The following is a 17,787-nucleotide window of genomic DNA, read 5'->3' as shown; positions in this document are numbered from 1 at the left end:
AAATTTAACAGCAATCTTGGCCTCTACCCACTAAGTGTAGGAGCTCTGTGCCAAGTGTGAAACCAAATATGTCTCCAACAACCACTGCTGGTTGGATGAAGGGAGGAGAAAAAGCCCCTTTGAAAACTCCATGCTATATTTCTTTATTTTAAAAATGAACCATATATTTAGAGTGACATAATACGAGAGTGATTAAATGTTCCCTGTCTTGAAAGAATTGTTCTGCAATCTAAATTGCAAGAAAGAAGTTCAGATATTCATAGTACTGTACATGTATCAGAAATGTAGTGTGCTTTAGAAAGGTTAGGATATACAGATATCATTAGAGGGAAGAAGCAATCTATACTCTGAAGAAAAATATCACTTTAATGTAATTTGTCATTCACAGATGCCAGCCTGCCCTCTTGGGCTATACACTAGAATGTAGGATGTGAGCATCCTGGTTCTGCATTCTTCGTATCACCTACTTTCATAGTCTGAGGTTCAAGCACTGCCCACTATTCTATTTCTGGAAGTGGCACAGCCAAGACTGAAACAGAAAATTTGACCATGTATTCTGCCTTCCTGACACTGAACTGTCAGTCTTCACATTGCTCAAAGGTTCCTTGTTAAAAACATCATGTCACAGTACAATCCATTTATTTTTCAGTAGATGCCAACCTTGCCTAACTGAAACGTCATTGACATGTTTCCAAGTGACACAATTTTGAGCTTTTTTCTCATAGCTCAGATGGTTATTGGTGTCATGGCCAATTCATTTCTCTTCATGATCTATATTTATGCCTTCCTAATCAAGCCTCAGCTGAAGAAGCCCATAGATTGCATTTTCATGCATCTGACAGTGGTCAATATTATAACCATTGTCTTCCAGTCAATACCAAACATCCTGTCATCCTTCAGTGTCAGAGGTTTCTTAGATAATGCTGGCTGTCAAACTGTTTTTTACATCTACAGAGTCACCCGGGGTCTTTCCATCTGCACCACCTCTCTCCTGAGTGTATTTCAAGCCATCACTATCAGTCCCAGTAATTCCATATGGGCAAGGCTGAAATCTAAGCTGTCTGCCTGGATATTTCCCTCTTTCCTTTTCTTCTGGGTCATCAACATGCTGATCTACATCCACATCATTGAAACTGTAAGAGCCAAATGGAATTTCACTGTTGTTGGTAATGGATTTGCTCATGCGTATTGTCAAACCAGGCAGTCTGGAGATCACCAGTCATGGTCATTTATAAGGGTCATAGTGATTCGTGATCTCCTGTTCGTGGCACTGATGATCATGTCCAGCCTCTACATGGTGGGGCTCCTCTACAGACACCACAGGAGAGCCCGACACATCCACAGCTCCAGTCTATCCAGACAGGCGTCTCCAGAAAACAAAGCAACCTACACTATTATTTGTCTAGTATTCTGCTTTGTGCTCTTTTATTGTTGCAACAACTTTGTGACCCTTTATGCATTTTATAGACCTGAGAAAGACTCAAGATTGGTGGACATTACTGGAATTTTATCATCGTGCTACCCAACATTCTGCCCATTTTTGCTGATGAAAAATAACAAAAATATTGCCAAGTGGACTTCTTCCCTTTCAATGATGAGAACACCATTTTCTCCAAGTGCTTTCCTTGGTTGATCTGACATCATTTACCACAGAAGAGTCCATAAAAATTTATGAGGAAACAAAGGCAGGTGACCATGGAACCAGTCTCACTTGAAGTATTTGGTCCATTTCAAAAACACATTCAAAATGTTTAATTGAATCAATATATAAAATTTCCCACTGAGTACCTGTTTATGTTCTCCTTTGGGTGAAATTAATGTATTATCTATCACTAAAGCTAATTTCCTCTGCTTTAATCCACCTACTAGAAAATGCAAAATTGTATTTGGTGCTTGCCTCATCTTTCTGTTCAGCTGTGATGCTTTTAAGAACTTTCTTATTCATTCAACAAATCTTAATACCCAGGTCTCATTTTTCAGGGACTTGGCTAGTTAGATGTGCATCAACTGACCTAAAGAGATAAAACACAGATATTTCAAGAGAATGGGATGCAGGAAATATAGATGTCACTGTGTAAAGAGGTCAGAAAACAGAACTGATGATGATGATGGGAAATCTTGGAGGTTCATTGTTTAACAGACAATGAAATGCAGGGGTGTCCCCCAGCATGTGCATAAATTCTTCCATCAAGATCCCCTCCCCTTCTCATGCTCATATCTTTGTTATTAGGATCCAGTCCCTTGTGCTGTCCAGGAGTCATGTGCTGCAGTTAAATACCCACCAGCATGGCCTGAGGCTTTCCCAGTGGTTGGGTTGTAGAAACTTTCAGTGCATTTACTTCATAAAACCTTTTTAATCAATATAATTTTTTCCAAAGTTAATCTTGTCTATCTTGAAGTCTCTAACCCACTTGTTGTTCCGTTCTGTTCCTCAGGGACCTCAACACATGTTCTGCAGCTTGAATCCTAGCACATGTCTTTGTCCCCAAGGCTGATGGATTTCACCTCACTTTTCCCTTAGATTCCGAGGGTTGGATTCCTGTCTTTCAGGAGCTCACAGTTCTACTCTCTTCGGTTTTCTGTGGTTCCAACCCATTATCTAACGCTATCTATTTCCTGTGAAGAAACTCAGTTTATTACAGGAGCTCATAAAATCTGTGCTTTATCCTGCTGTGTCAGGGTGACATTTGGAAATACCCCTCAGCGACCTTCAACTAAGAACTGGTCCAGCGCTTAGTGGTGGTCTGTCCTCCACCATTGCCTCTTTCCACTCCGGGATTTCTCTGGTCCTAAGCAGATGTGGCTGCCTCCTGGACGGCTCTCCACGTCCTCCTCTGCCATTGTCATGGCTTCATTTCGTTGATCAGTGCAGTTTGAAATAGACTTTTCCTTGAATTCCAATTCAATTTCCTTGAAATCCAATTCCGGTTTTGTGACCGGCCGTCCTCTCCTTCAGAAGTAGTTTGGAATGTTGAAGTTCAGCAAATTCTCCGCAATTTCTGATTCATGGATTTTCGCAGTGGACCCCCATGCACCAGTGCCCAGATCCAGAAGTAGAACAGCGCCGCTGACCCCATCCCTCACGACTCCCGTCTCCACCACGCCCCGTCCTTGTTGGTCTTGTGCTGTTGCCCCTTCATCCATGAGGCACTCTTGCGTGTCCTGCGACCTCTCGGAGGCGGTCTGTGTAAGAGCGCCTCTGTCCCGGGTCTGTGTAGGCTGTAAGAGAGTTGAGGGGTCTCCTGTTCAGGCTCTTGGCCACGCAGAGGCGACATCGCAATTCCGGGTCTGCTGGCTGGTGCTCAGGCCACGGAGCAGCTCAGGAGGCACCACCCTGAGGGCGCGTGGAAGTGACGTCATAGATGGAGCCCAGGTGCAGAGGCTTCTGGGCCCTGTGCTGAGGCAGCCGGGAAGTCCTCTCTGTTACCAGGTTTGATGAGGTCGTCTCTGCAGCTTGGTAGAAACAATAAACATCCTACACAGGTATTTACACTAGAAAGCCAACATTCACAAGAATTCCCTTTGAGAGAAACTGTCCCCAACATTTCCTCCAGGCTCCTTGCTTTGGCCTGCCTGAGCCCTGCCTGGGCCATTTGGGAAGGGAACCAGCTGGTGAAAGCTCTGCTCTCTCTCTGCCTCTTCCTCTCTGTAACTGTAACTTTCAAATAAATACAATCTTTTAAAATAAATTTAAGAAGGCCACAGTTCCAGTGGAGTGTACACACGGGCTGAAACTCACAATCATATCCCAGAGTGACCACTTCATTCCTACACAATTTTTTGTATTTATATCAGCTGGCACTTATCAGAGGTTTGTATTTCTGTATGCATGCAAATTAATAAGATTTTGACAAGTGGTGCAAATTGATAAATGATTAAAAATGGAAGAATTGCAAAGCACCGTGGGAATCTTATCAGTGTACTTACGCACAACCCAGAACAACAGCAGGGTGACAAAAATGTGAATAAGACATTGAACACCCTTGACTTATGGCATAGAACAGTAATTCCCACTGTTACACAGATCCTTAAGTTTCTTTCCCCAGCAGTCAAGGCACAAGGAAAACCAACTGTGCATTGAAATCACAGCGAATGTCCATAGGATTCAAGAGTTTAATTCACTTGATATGAATGGAAGGGGAGAGGGAGCTGGAGAGGGGAGGGTTGTGGGTGGGAGGGAAGTTATGGGGGAGGGGAAGCCATTGTAATCCATAAACTGTACTTTGGAAATTTATATTCATGAAATAAAAGTTAAAAAAAGAGTTTAATTCATTTAGACACGTGCGGTCTGTGTTCAGCCATAATGAGTTACAGACTAGAAGTAAATCATTTAAAAATAACTATTTATTTGAAATGCAGAGTTACAGAGAGAGAGAGAACAGAGAGAGAGAGGTTCAGTCCCCAAATGGACCCAATGGTTAGAGATGGGTCTTTCTGAAGCTAGGAGACAGGAGCTTTTTCCACGTCTCCCAAGTGGGTACAGGGACTCAAGCACTTGGGCCATTTTCTGCTGCTTTCCCAGTCACATCAGCAGGGAGTGGGATTGGAAGTGGAGCATTTGAAACAAACAGGCACCCATAGAGGATGCTGGCACCACAGGCGTCAACTTTATCTGCTACACAACATGCCAGCCCCCAAATAAATAATTGAATAGGAAACAGTGCTCATAGCCCTTATCCATACACATTCAACCTTAAGAATAGTATTTCTAGATAACAGAGAAAAGTGAACTAAAATTCCTTCCTATAAAGTCCATTATGTAAATAAGTGTGAGGATCGAATGAGCACCTTATAAGAAAACAATGATACTAGAATGAGTACAGCAGGGACCGGCAATATGCAGTAGGGTAACCTCCCACTTGTAAGCCAGCCCACCCGTGGGGTGTCAGCTGCCCCTCGGTCAAAGCAGCTTCCTTATGGGGTGCCTAAGTAGGTAGCACTTGGGCCCAAGCAGTTTCACAAATGGGATTCCTGGCTCCTGGCTTCAGCATGGAGCAGCCTCAGTCATTTTGACAATTTGGGGAAAGAACCAGCAGATAGAAGATATTCTGTCTCTGTCTTGCTCTCTCATTCTGCCTTTCAAACAAACAGACGTTTAAATATATAATAATAACAAAGTGATTCCCCAAAAAGACATTAGTAGGATTGAGAGGTAAAAAGAGAAACTCTTAGAAAATAACCCCAAATTTAAAGGGAAAATAAAGTCTAACTTCAGGTCTTGAATAAGAAAATTAAAAGCCAAAAGTGAGGTCAGGATTTCCATCAGCTGTTGGAGACGAACTTCTGATGAGTTGTGTTGTCCTGAAGTTTACTTTCTGACACTGCTCAGCTGGGGAAATCGCAGCCTCTGATGCTGACTTTGCACTGCCCAGGATTCATTTTTAGCCATTTATAGGAATAGAATTTATCACAGTATTTAATGTATCAACTGAAGTGCTAACCCATTCTTCTCCTTTAACCTACAACTATGGTGAATTTTACATGTAACCGTTATAAGGTTCCCTTTACCCTTCATATGTAGGTGATCTCCTGGTCAGTTGTTGCACTCATTTTGGAGAACACTGAATTCATTTACAATCAATTTGTGTAGGTTATTTTCCCTTTGACACTAGGAGTAGGTAGTCTCATTATTATACTTTTCAACACTGTTTATTAATTACTTCAGCCTTATTTATTAATCATAATGTATTAACAGAATGCTCTTTTTCTCTCTTCAGGGAGTGTTTATTGATTTTTTTGTGCCTAATCATGGAAGCATTTGTTGGAAATCTTTGTGAAAATGGTTTTTCTTAAGTCTGGCATGATTGGAGTCTTCCCTTTAGGAAGTGGTACCCTCCTTCTAGAAGTTCATTAACTTTGTTATTCTTCAGAAATAACCTGAATTTTGAGTTAATGTTTCCAAATGCGTTTCACGTACATATGGATTTTTTCACTTTGTTGTTACTAAGTTATGCTTATTTTTTGAACATAGTGAGAAATGAGTGTTAATGTAAAATAGCCTTTCCTTGTTGCAATTGATTATAATTGTGTTAAGATACATGTTCTGTTACATTCAACTCTTGCACTTTGTTCTCACTGGGTTCTGTGAGCTGTGGCTGCGTTGATCACATGGTGACGTTACAGTTGAGAAGGGAGGTCAGGTATTTGTCAGTGACTCCTGTGTTGGGCAAGGCGGTAGGTGTAGAGAATGAACTGACGTGCTCAACTTCCTCATTGTCTGAATCACAGTTTCTGGTGGCTCTGGAGTCTCTGAAAGCCTTTGGTTCCCTCTCTTACTACAATGGTGGCTTCTCCTAGATCTTCGTATCCTTTCACGTCTTTACACTAAACGTTGCTGTTGTTTTGTGTTCACAAACTTAACAACTTTGGTTCTTACTGAAGTAGGAGTCATCATATCCAGCTTATCTGTCCCCTAATTGTTAATTTTTCCCCAATCTTATTTTGCATGCACCTGCTTTCTGTTGCTTAGTTCGTAGCTTGCCATCTTCCTTTATTTTGAATCCTGGTCATTCTTCTTTATTGGACATGTGTCTTGCAGAAACATTTTAATCATCTTGAATTTAGTTCCTCTCATATAATGTGGACAGTCGCTATGTCTGCAGATTAACATTGGCCCCATATATCAGGTCCTAGATTTTGGACTAGATGTGCTTCTATATTTACATTGTGAAAGTACCAGACAGCACATGCTTGGAATGTGGTGTTTATTTAAATATTTTACATACCGTAGTTGGAGAGACAGAGAGAGGTCTTCTATCTGCAATTCACTCCCCAGTTTGGAATGGGCCAATCTAAAGCGAGGAGCCAGGATGGTTTTCTGAGTCTCCCACGTGGGAGCCAAGGCAGTTGAATTATATATTATATTATATATATTATATGGTTTTAAATGACTTTAATTTCTCAGCACCAACTGGAAAGAAAATAACCACTTTTACATGTATAGTTTCTGATAAGAGTAATAATAAAGATTTTATTTGCAGTTTTGTTATTGAGACGGTTACCAAGCAATTTACCAGAAAGTGGGCTGAGAATTATAAAATTTCACTTACACACAAATGACCAAATGTGTTTCCATGGTGAATGACTGGTCAAAACAGGGTAATGTTCTGACTCATGTGAAATTTATCAAAGCAATGATTATCTGATATGCGGGAGGTAATTTCATTTTCTTTTTTTAACTTTTATTTAATGAATATAGATTTCCAAGGTACAGCTTATGGATTAAAATGGCTCTCCCAACCCCCCGATGAGTTCCCTCCCACCCACAACCCTCCCCTTTCCCGCTCTCTCTCCCCTTACATTCATATCATGATTCATTTTCAATTTTCTATATATACAGAAGATCAGTTTAGTATACATTAAGTAAAGATTTCAACAGTTTGCACCCACATAGAAAGACAAAGTGAAAAATACTGTTTGAGTACTCATTATAGCATTAAATCTCAATGTACAGCACATTAAGGACAGAGATCCTACATGAGGAGTAAGTGCGCAGTGACTCGTGTTGTTGACTTTACAAATTGACACTCCTGTTTATGGCATCAGTAATCTCCCTATGCTCCAGTCATGAGTTTCCAAGGCTATGGAAGCCTTTTGAGTTCTCCGACTCTTATCTTGTTTAGACAAGGTCATAGTCAAAGTGGAAGTTCTCTCCTCCCTTCAGAGAAAGGTACCTCCTTCTTTGAAGACCTGTTCTTTCCACTGGGATCTCACTCACAGAGATCTTTCATTTAGGTGGTTTGTTTTTTTTTTGTTTTTTGTTTTTTGTTTTTTGTTTTGTTTTTTTTTTTTTTTTTTGTGCCAGAGTGTCTTGGCTTTCCATGCCTGAAATACTCTAATGGGCTTTTCAGCTGGATCTGAATGCCTTTAGGGCTGATTCTGAGGCCAGAGTGCTGTTTAGACATCTGCCATTCTATGAGTCTGCTGTGTATCTCGCTTCCCATGTTGGATCGCTCTCCCTTTTATTTATTCTATCGGTTAGTATTAGCAGGCACTAGACTTGTTTATGTGATCCCTTTGACTCTTAGTCCTTTCATTATGATCAATTGTGAACTGCAATTGATCACTTGAACTAGTGAGATGGCATTGGTACATGCCACCTTGATGGGATTGAATTGGAATCCCCTGGTATGTTTCTAACTCTACCATTTGGGGCAAGTCAGCTTGAGCATGTCCCAAATTGTACATCTCTTCCCACTCTTATTCCCACTCTTATATTTAACAGGGATCACATTTCAGTTAAATTTCAACACTTAAGAATAACTGTGTATTCATTACAGAATTAAACCAGTAGTATTAAGTAGAACAGACAAAAAAATACTAAGAGGGATAATGTAATAAGTTGTTCATTAACAGTCAGGGCTATGCTGATCAAGTCACCGTTTCTCATAGTGTCCATTTCACTTCAGTGGAATTATATTCAACTGCTTCCCAGACCATAAGCAGAGAACTTAATTAGACAAAAAGCAGCTGGGGAATAAACTGGGGCCTGAATGGGATGTTGATGCCAGGGGGAGGCCTAGCTTACTACGCCACAGTGCTGGCCCCTTGATTCACATTTGAAATGAGTACTCTAGGCAGGCTTTGTAGCATACTATTCACCTTATATCGGAACATTTGTGCCTGGTGGCAGGATTTTAGTAAGATAGATGATGTTAGCATATTTCAATTATACAACACATTATTAGTTATATAATACATTATTAATAGCCATCCCATATTAAATTACATAACCAGAATTTATCTTAACAACAAAGCTTGTACCCTTTCACTAACAGCTCTCCATCTCTCTCACCTGACAGTCACCATGTCTTCTAGTTCTCTATGTTTGGTATTTATATTTCACATACCAGTGAGGTCACATAGCATTTGCCTTTCTGTGTTTTGATTATTTTACTTAACATAAAGTCCTATAGGCTCATCCATGTTGTCATGAATCCATGGATTTTTTTGTTGCTGAATGAAATTCCCATCACCCATTTCTTTCCCTATTGATGGACACTAAGGCTGTGTCCATATCTTGACTTTTATGAATTCTGCTGCACTGAGATGGAATGCATATTTTCATTCACATATTGACTTCAGATCTATTAGATATTTATCCAGTTGTTGTACTGTCAGTTCATGTGCAGTTCTATTTTAATTTTTTGCGGAAACTCCATTCTGTTTCCAATAAGAATTGTTCCACTTTAAACCAACAGCAAACAAGAGTTCCTTTTTATTCACACACTAAACAATATTCACAGCTCTTGCCATTTTGAAAGTGGTCATCCATCACGGGAAGGTGGTGTCTCTGTGTGATTTTGACCAGTATCTCATGATGATTTAAGATTGGACTTCTTTGCAAATACTTGTGGCTACCTCTTCATATAACATTGGCCATTTGCATGTCTTTAGAATGTGTATTCAGGTCCTTTGTCCTGTCTATTGTACGATTTGTACATCTTTTCTCATAGCCCATAGACATCATTCTCATTTTGTTGATTATTTCCTTTTTCTCTGCAGAAACTTGTTATTTGGATGTAGTCCCATTTATATATTTTCTCTTTTTTTTCAGTGATTCCAGAATCATAACCAAGTAAGCATTGCCTAGATCCAAGTCAGTGACTCTTTTTCCTTAGGGTTTCAGCTAGGAGTTTCTAGTGTCAGTGTGCATCTATGTCTTTAATCCTATTTCAGTTGATTTTTGTGTATGTTGTTAAATAGTGATTCAGTATGGATATTCAGGTTTCAGCATCAGTTATTTTACACATTCTGCTTTCACCATTGTGCATTCTTTGTGTCTTGCTCTAAGATTGGTTGGCCATACATGTGGATTCACTTCTGGGATCTTTATTCCATCTATGAGTGTATTGATTAATTGCTGTCAGAACATCTGACAATCCAGCTTGGTTTCTCTCACTGAATACTGGTTTTCTTTTTAGTGCCTCTTGTCTTGCACATGAATTCAGGACAGCTTTTTCAGTTTCTGTGACTTGGGTAGGGATGCCTTGAACTCACAAGTCACCATAAATATTATGGCTATTTTAATGCTATTAAAATGATTCATTTTTCTAATTGCTATGGCTAGGAGTGCAACAGTGGACATCTTGAGCTGGATCTTACAGCGGAAGCTGTCATCTTTTCTGAACTTGCCACACGTGGCATCAATTATATTCAGTTCCATTCATCTACTTAGTTTTTTGAGGCCTTTTCTTTATCATGAGAGGATATTCAGAGCTGTCAAGTGTTTTTTTCTGTATCTATGATGTATTGTATTAATTTTTCATTCAGTCACGTAGTACATTTCATTTACTTGTGTGTGTAGAACTATCTCTACATCCCAGAGATGTCCTGATTACTCATGGTGAAATCCATTTATTCTGCAGTTAAGTGTGAACATATTTTGTGAAACTGGTTGATAGCAATGTTCATCAGAAATATTGGCCTGTAATTTCCTTTTCTCATGGTGTCTTAGTCTGCCCTTTTTATTTTAAAAAGTCAGGGAATATAATCCTTCTAAAATGAGTTAGGAAGTATTCCCTGTCTTCATGTTTTGGAGATATTGAGAAAGATATTTATTATCTTGTCTTTTAACGTTTTGAGGAATTCAATCATAAAGCCATCAGTTTCTGGGATTTTCTTTATGGGAGATATTATATTTTCATAGATTTATTTTAACTTTAATAACATAGTAATTCTTTCCACCCTACCCACCCTCCCACCTATCATCCTTTTTCCTCCCATGTTCCCAGTTTATTATTATTATTATTATTTGACAGACAGTGAGAGAGAGAGAGAGACAGAGAAAAAGGTCTTCCTTCTGTTGGTTCACCCCCCAAATGGCCGATCCAAAGCTAGGAGCCAGATGCTTCATTCTGGTCTCTCATGTGGGTGCAGGGGCCCAAACACTTGGGCCATCGTCCACTGCCCTCCAAGGCCACAGCAGAGAGCTGGACTGGAAGAGGAGCAACCGGGAAACTGGTGCCCATATGAGATGCCAGCACTGCAGGCAGGGGATTAACCAAGTGAGCCATGGCACTGCCTCCCTCCCCCAGTTTATTAAGATCTATTTTAATTGAACATTATGCAGAGAAGATTAACTCTCTTCTGGGTAATGGGTTCAACACTTTCCATAATAGAGAAAAAGAAAATGAAAAAAGGAAAAATTAAAAAAAAAAACAATAAAAAAACAAAACCAAAAAAAGCTAAACAATGAAAAACATTTAAAATAAAGAAGAAAAAAAGCTGTTCCTCAATGGTCCAAACAAAGGCTATTCAAAGTTGCTGCATCTGGATGGTAATTTGCTTTTTTTTTTGACAGGCAGAGTGGACAGAGAGAGAGAGACAGAGAGAAAGGTCTTCCTTTTTGCCATTGGTTCACCCTACAATACCACCGTGGCTGGCGCGCTGTGGCCGGCACACCGTGCTGATCCGCAGGCAGGAGCCAGGTGCTTCTCCTGGTCTCCCATGGGGTGCAGGGCCCAAGCACTTGGGCCATCCTCCACTGCCTTCCCAGGCCACAGCAGAGAGCTGGCCTGGAAGAGGGGCAACCGGGACAGAATCCGGCGCCCCGACTGGGACTAGAACCCAGTGTGCTGGCACCGCAAGGTGGAGGATTAGCCTGTTGAGCCACAGCACCAGTGGTAATTTGCTTTTTTTTAAAACTTAATTATCTTTAAAATGGAAAATAAGAATGGTACAGCTTTTGTGACCACATAGATATAACTATAATTTGTGTGACATAAGTATATCCTCCACTTAATACCCTAAAATTATGTAATTCTTTGAGAACAAGTTTTACAATAATTCTTTAATACAACTCTTTGGGGACAGAGATCCCGCATAGGAAGTTAGTGCACAGTGACTCATGTTGCTCATTTAAAAATCAACATTGTTTATAACGTCAGTGATCACCCAAGGCTGTTGTCATGAGCTGCTGAGGTTATGGAAGCCTTTTAGATCCACAAACTCCTTCATATTTTGAGAAGGCCATAGACAAACGGGAAGCTCTCTTATCTCTTCAGAGCAAGGTACATCCTTTTTTGGTGGTAGCTTTTTTCTGCTGGGGCCTCACCCACAGAGATCCTTCATGTAGATCAATTTTTGCCACAGTGTCTTAGCTTTCCATGCCTGAAATGCTCCCCTGGGCTTTTCAGCTAGACCAGAATATCTTAAGGGTTGATTCTGAGGTGAGAGTGCTACTTAAGGCAATTGTCATTCTATGAGTCTGCTGTATGGACTGCTTCCTATGTTGGAGCATCCACTCCTTTTTAATTCTGCCTATTATTATTACCAAACACTTATCCTACTTATAACATTTAATCCTATGCATATGCTCACTTTAACACTTAGAATGCTATTTTTAGCACTGGGCTTAAGGGGACTTAAAGTCCCATGGCAAGTTTTTAAGCTTTACCCTTAGAAGTAGGTCCATAGGAATGTATGCAGAACTATACAGCTTTACAGTTACAAACTTCATACTTTTCACAATTACAACTTTAGGGTCACAGTGATTCTTCCCTCTGTGCCCACCCTCCCACCCTCCCACCCAACCCTCTTCCACTTCCCTCTTGTATATGGTCTTCTCTTGTATATCTTTTTCTGTAGTACGTTTATATAATGCTTTGTATTTCTGTAGTATCAATTTCCATGTCTCATCTTTTATTTCTGATATCACTTAAGTTACTTTTTAATTTTTTGAATAGGTTGCCTAAATATTATCCTCTGCTTTATCTTGTAATTTTTTGTGTGGATTCTTAAATTTTAGTCCTAGTTTCATCTCTGTGTCACTCTCTTTTTGCTTACTTGCTATGTGTGTCTGTCCTTCTCTACATACAGATATTTGTATATACAGAAAAATGAAATCAAAACAGGTCCAGGTATAGTCTGTGCATCAACATGTATGTTTTCTCTTGATGGACCATGATAATTTTACTTTTTTAAAAAAAGATTTTTATTTATTTTTTTGAGAGTCAAAGTTACACAGAAAGAGAAGGAGAGATAAAGGCAGACAGAGAGTTCTTCCATCTGCTACTTCACTCCCCAAAGGCCTGAATGGCTGGAACTGAGCTGATAAAGCCAGGAGACAGGAGCTTCTTCTGTGTCTCCCATGTAAGTGCAGGGGCCCAAGGAATTGGGTCATCTTCTACTGCTTAGGGAGAGAGAGAGAGGAAGAGGGAGAGGGAGAGGGAGAGGGAGAGGGAGAGGGAGACGGAGAGGGAGGGAGAGAGAGAGAGAGAGAGAATCTTCCATCTGCTGGTTAATTTCACAAATGGCCGCAATAGTCAGGGCTGGGCCAGTGCAAAGCCATGTGCCAGGAGCTTCTTCTGAGTCTCCCTTATGGGTGCAGGAGCCTAAGCACTTGGACCATCTTCTACTGCTTTTCAGGTGCATTATCAGGAAGCTGGATTGGAAGTAGAGCACCTGGGACATGAACTAGTGCCCACATGGGATTCAGGAGGCACAGGCAACAGCTTTACCAGCAACATCCCTTTGCAAGCCCAGATTCTGTTTTTTGATTGGCATGACATGTGATTGTTGAACTTTTAAAGTTGTCTATATAACATGTTCAAAATATTTCTTATTTGAAATAATTGTGTCTTCAGTGTAAATTCTTTTTTTTATTGACAGGAAGAGAGTTAGACAGTGAGAGAGAGAGAGACAGAGAGAAAGGTCTTCCTTATTCCGTTGGTTCACCCCCTAAGTGGCTGCTATGGCCAGTGTGTTGTGGCTGGCATGCTGTGCTGATCCGAAGCCAGGAGCCAGGTCTTTCCTCCTGGTCTCCCATGCGGATGCAGGGATCAAAGACCTGGGCAATCCTCCACTGCACTCCGGGGCCACAGCAGAGACCTGGACTGGAAGAGGAGCACCTGGGACAGACTCTGGTACCTCTACAGGGACTAGAACCCAGGGTGGCAGCGCCACAGGTGGAGGATTGGCCTAGTGAGTCATGGCGCTGGCTGTAAATCCTAAAAAAGCAATTCATACACACACATTACATTTCATGCATTAGACGTGGATTATTCTTCAGAAAGGTGAACATACACATAGTTCTAGAGCTGATAACACTCTAGGACTCTGAGGAAATATCACATGCAAATTCTTTGTTCACAGAGGCCAACAGGTCCTTGTGGCCATATAAGAGAGTGAAGGATGTAAACACTTGAATTTTATCTTCTTTTCACCTACCTCTACAATCCAAACTTAAGGATGCTTGGAATCCAGTCCCTGGAAGTCCCACCCCTGTATATGAAACATAGAAGATTTGAACATTTCAGCACCCATCTTCAAAGCTGAGCTTCTAGGCATCATATCCTTCCACAGGGCACCATATTTTAATAATTTCACAGTGAAATCTATTTTTCCAAAGAGACCAAACTTACCTAATTAAAACTTTGAAAACATCATCGAGATAATGCTTCCAAGTGACACAATTTATAGCTTTTGTCTCAGCTCAGATGTCCACCAGTGTCACGGCCAACTCACTGCTCTTCATGATCTATATTTACACCTTCCTCATCCAGCCTCAGCTGAAGAAGCCCATATATTGGATTTTCATGCACCTGACAATGGCCAATATTTTAAACATTATTTTCCATTCAATGCCAGAAATCATGTCATCATTCAGAGTCAAACATTTCTTGGATGATATTGGTTGTCAAACTGTTTTGTACATATACAGAGTCACCCGGGGTCTTTCCATCTGCACCACCTCTCTGCTGAGTATACTTTAAGTCATCACTATCAGTCCCAGTTATTCTAAATGGGCATGGCTGAAGTTTAAATGGTCCACCTGGATTTTCCCCTCTTTCCTTTTCTTCTGGGTCATCAACTTGCTGATCTACATCCAGGTCATTAAAGTCATGGGAGCCAAACTGAATTTCACTATGGTTGGCCAGGGATATGTCAATGCATACTGTCAAAGCAAGAAGATGAACATGAGCTATCCAGGACCATTTGTAAATTCCATGGTGATTCGCGATCTGCTGTTTGTGGCACTAATGATCATGTCCAGCCTCTATATGGTGGGGCTCCTCTATAGTCACCACAGGAGAGCCCAGCACATCCACAGCTCCAGCCTGTCCAGCCAGACATCTCCAGAAAACAGAGCCACCCACACTATCCTTTTGCTGGTATTTTGCTTTGTCTTCTATTTTTTACACAACCTTTTGACCGTTTTTGTGCTTTGTAGAAATGAGAAAAATACAAGATTGGAGAGCATTATTGGATTTTATCAACATGCTACCCGACACTCTGTCCCTTTTTTCTGAGGAAAAATAACAAAATGATTCCGAAATTACTCTCCTTCCTTTCAAATATGAGAATGACCTTTCCTCGGAGAGCTTTCAGTGGCTGATCTGACATCTTCATCAGAGAGGTCTCCACATAGATTTTTTGAGGAAATGAATCATGTGACCATGGGGCACTGGAAACGGGGCTAGTTTGAGTTGAGTTACGTTTTATATACATTCAAATTTTTAAATGTTTTTTGATAAAAATGAACAAAATAATTTCACATTATTACATATTTAAGTTATTGTATTTTAGGTTAAGATAAAGTGTTATATATTATTAAGGTGAATTGTATCTGCCTAGTTTTGTACTTTTTAATTCAGCTACAAGAAAATACAAAATTGGGGCTGGTGCTGTAGCACAGTGGGTTAAAGCTCTGACCTGAAGTGCCGGCATCCCGTATGGCTGCTCTTCTTCGAATCCAGCTCTCTGCTATGGTCTAGGTTAGCAGTAGAAGATGGCCCAAGTCCTTGGGCCCCTGCACCCACCTGGGAGACCCGGAAATGCTCCTGGCTCCTGGCTTCAGAAAGCGCAGCTCCGGCCATTGTGGTCATCTGGGGAGTGAACCAGTGGGTGGAAGACTTCTCTCTCTGTCTCTACCTCTCTCTGTAACTCTTTCACATAAATAAAATAAATATTTAAAGAAACCAAAAATACAAAATTAACACATATGCTTGCCTTAGATTTATGTTCCTAAGAATCCATCCAAAAACATCAAAATACTCAAATCATACATTTGGAGGACCCATGTAGATGGACAGCATAGGTGAACTAAAGCAATAATACATAGGAAATAATGAGATTCCTAAAGAATTTCTGTGATGCAGGAAAAATATAATATATAAACAGCTATGGCCAACATGGTGCCATAGCAGGTAAAGCTGCCACCTGCAGTGCTGGCATCCCATATGGGCACCAATTTGAGTCCTGGCTGTTCCACTTCCAGTCCAGCTCTCTGCTATGGCCTGGGAAATCAGAAGATGGCCCAAGTCCTTGGGCCCCTGTACCCGTGTGAGAGACCTGGTTGAAGCTCCTGGCTCCTGGTGTTGTGTTGCACAGCTTCTGCCATTGTGGCCATCTTCAGAGTAAACCAGTGGATGGAAGACCCCCCAACCCACCCACCCCCGCCTCTCCTTCTCTCTCTGTGTAACTCTGACTTTCCAGTAATTAAATCTTTTTTTAAATCTTTTATTTAATGAATATAAATTTCCAAAGTACGACTCATGGGTTACAATGGCTTCCCCCCCCCCATACCGTCCCTCCTACCCACAACCCTCCCCTTTCCCACTCCCTCTCCCCTTCCATTCACATCAAGATTCATTTTCGGTTATCTTAATATACAGAAGATCAGCTTAGTATACCTTAAGTAAGGATTTCAACAGTTTGCTCCCACACAGAAACATAAAGTGAAAAATAATAGATGATTTTTTTTAAATGATGATGAAATCAGATCAGACCTATTGTCATGTTTAATCCCAGTGAGAGTCAAGTTGGGAATTGATAACTTTTTTTTTTTTTACAGAAGATCACTTTAGTGTACATTAAGTAAATATTTCAATCATTTGCACCCCCATAGAAACACAAAGTGAAATATACTGTTTGAGTACTCGTTATAGCATCAAGCCTCAATGTACAGCACATTAAGGACAGAGATCCTACATGAGGAGTAAGTGCACAGTGACTCCTGTTGTTGACTTTCCCAATTGACACTCCTGTTTATGGCATCAGTAATCTCCCTATGCACCAGTCATGAGTTTCCAAGGCTATGGAAGCCTTTTGAGTTCTCCGACTCTTATCTTGTTTAGACACGGTCATAGTCAAAGTGGAGGTTCTCTCCTCCCTTCAGAGAAAGGCACCTCCCTCTTTGAAGACCTGTTCTTTCCACTGGGATCTCACTCACAGAGATCTTTTGCCAGAGTGTCTTGGCTTTCCATGCCTGAAATACTCTCATGGGCTTTTCAGCCAGATCCGAGTGCCTTTAGGGCTGATTCTGAGGCCAGAGTGCTATTTAGGACATCTGCCATTCTATGAGTCTGCTGAGTATCTCACTTCCCATGTTGGATCACTCTCCCCTTCATTTATTCTATCGGTTAGTGTTGGCAGGTACTAGACTTGTTTATGTGCTCCCTTTGACTCTTAGTCCTTTCATTATGATCAATTGTGAACTGCAATTGATCACTTGGAATAGTGAGATGGCATTGGCACATGCCACCTTGATGGGATTGAACTGGAATCCCCTGGTATGTTTCTAACTCTACCAATTGGGGCAAGTCAGCCCGAGCATGCCCCAAATTATACATCTCTTCCCTCTCTTATTCCCACTCTTATGTTTAACAGGGATCACATTTCAGTTAATTTTCAACACTTAAGAATAACTGTGTGATAATTACAGAATTAAACCAGTCATATTAAGTAGAACAGACAAAAAAAATACTAAGAGGGATAATGTATTAAGTTGTCCATTAACAGTCAGGGCTATGCTGATCAAGTCACCATTTCTCATAGTGTCCATTT

General features: G+C 40.7%; 1 protein-coding gene and 1 pseudogene across 1 annotated transcript; both read left to right on the top strand.

Annotated features, from left to right (window-relative positions):
- Nucleotides 1-685: 685 nt before the first annotated feature.
- ORYCUNV1R1614 (vomeronasal 1 receptor oryCunV1R1614) lies at nt 686-1,633 on the top strand. The gene is given in 1 exon segment (NM_001167301.1): nt 686-1,633. A coding segment is annotated over 1 exon segment (948 nt).
- Nucleotides 14,396-15,337, top strand: ORYCUNV1R-PS1612 (vomeronasal 1 receptor oryCunV1R-ps1612 pseudogene; annotated as a pseudogene).

Source organism: Oryctolagus cuniculus, chromosome 18, assembly GCF_051225735.1.
Source record: "Oryctolagus cuniculus isolate XC-2025 breed Fujian yellow rabbit chromosome 18, ASM5122573v1, whole genome shotgun sequence".
Classification (NCBI taxonomy): domain Eukaryota; kingdom Metazoa; phylum Chordata; class Mammalia; order Lagomorpha; family Leporidae; genus Oryctolagus; species Oryctolagus cuniculus.
Note: the sequence above shows the minus strand (reverse complement) of the source record. Positions and strands in the feature narration are given on the sequence as shown.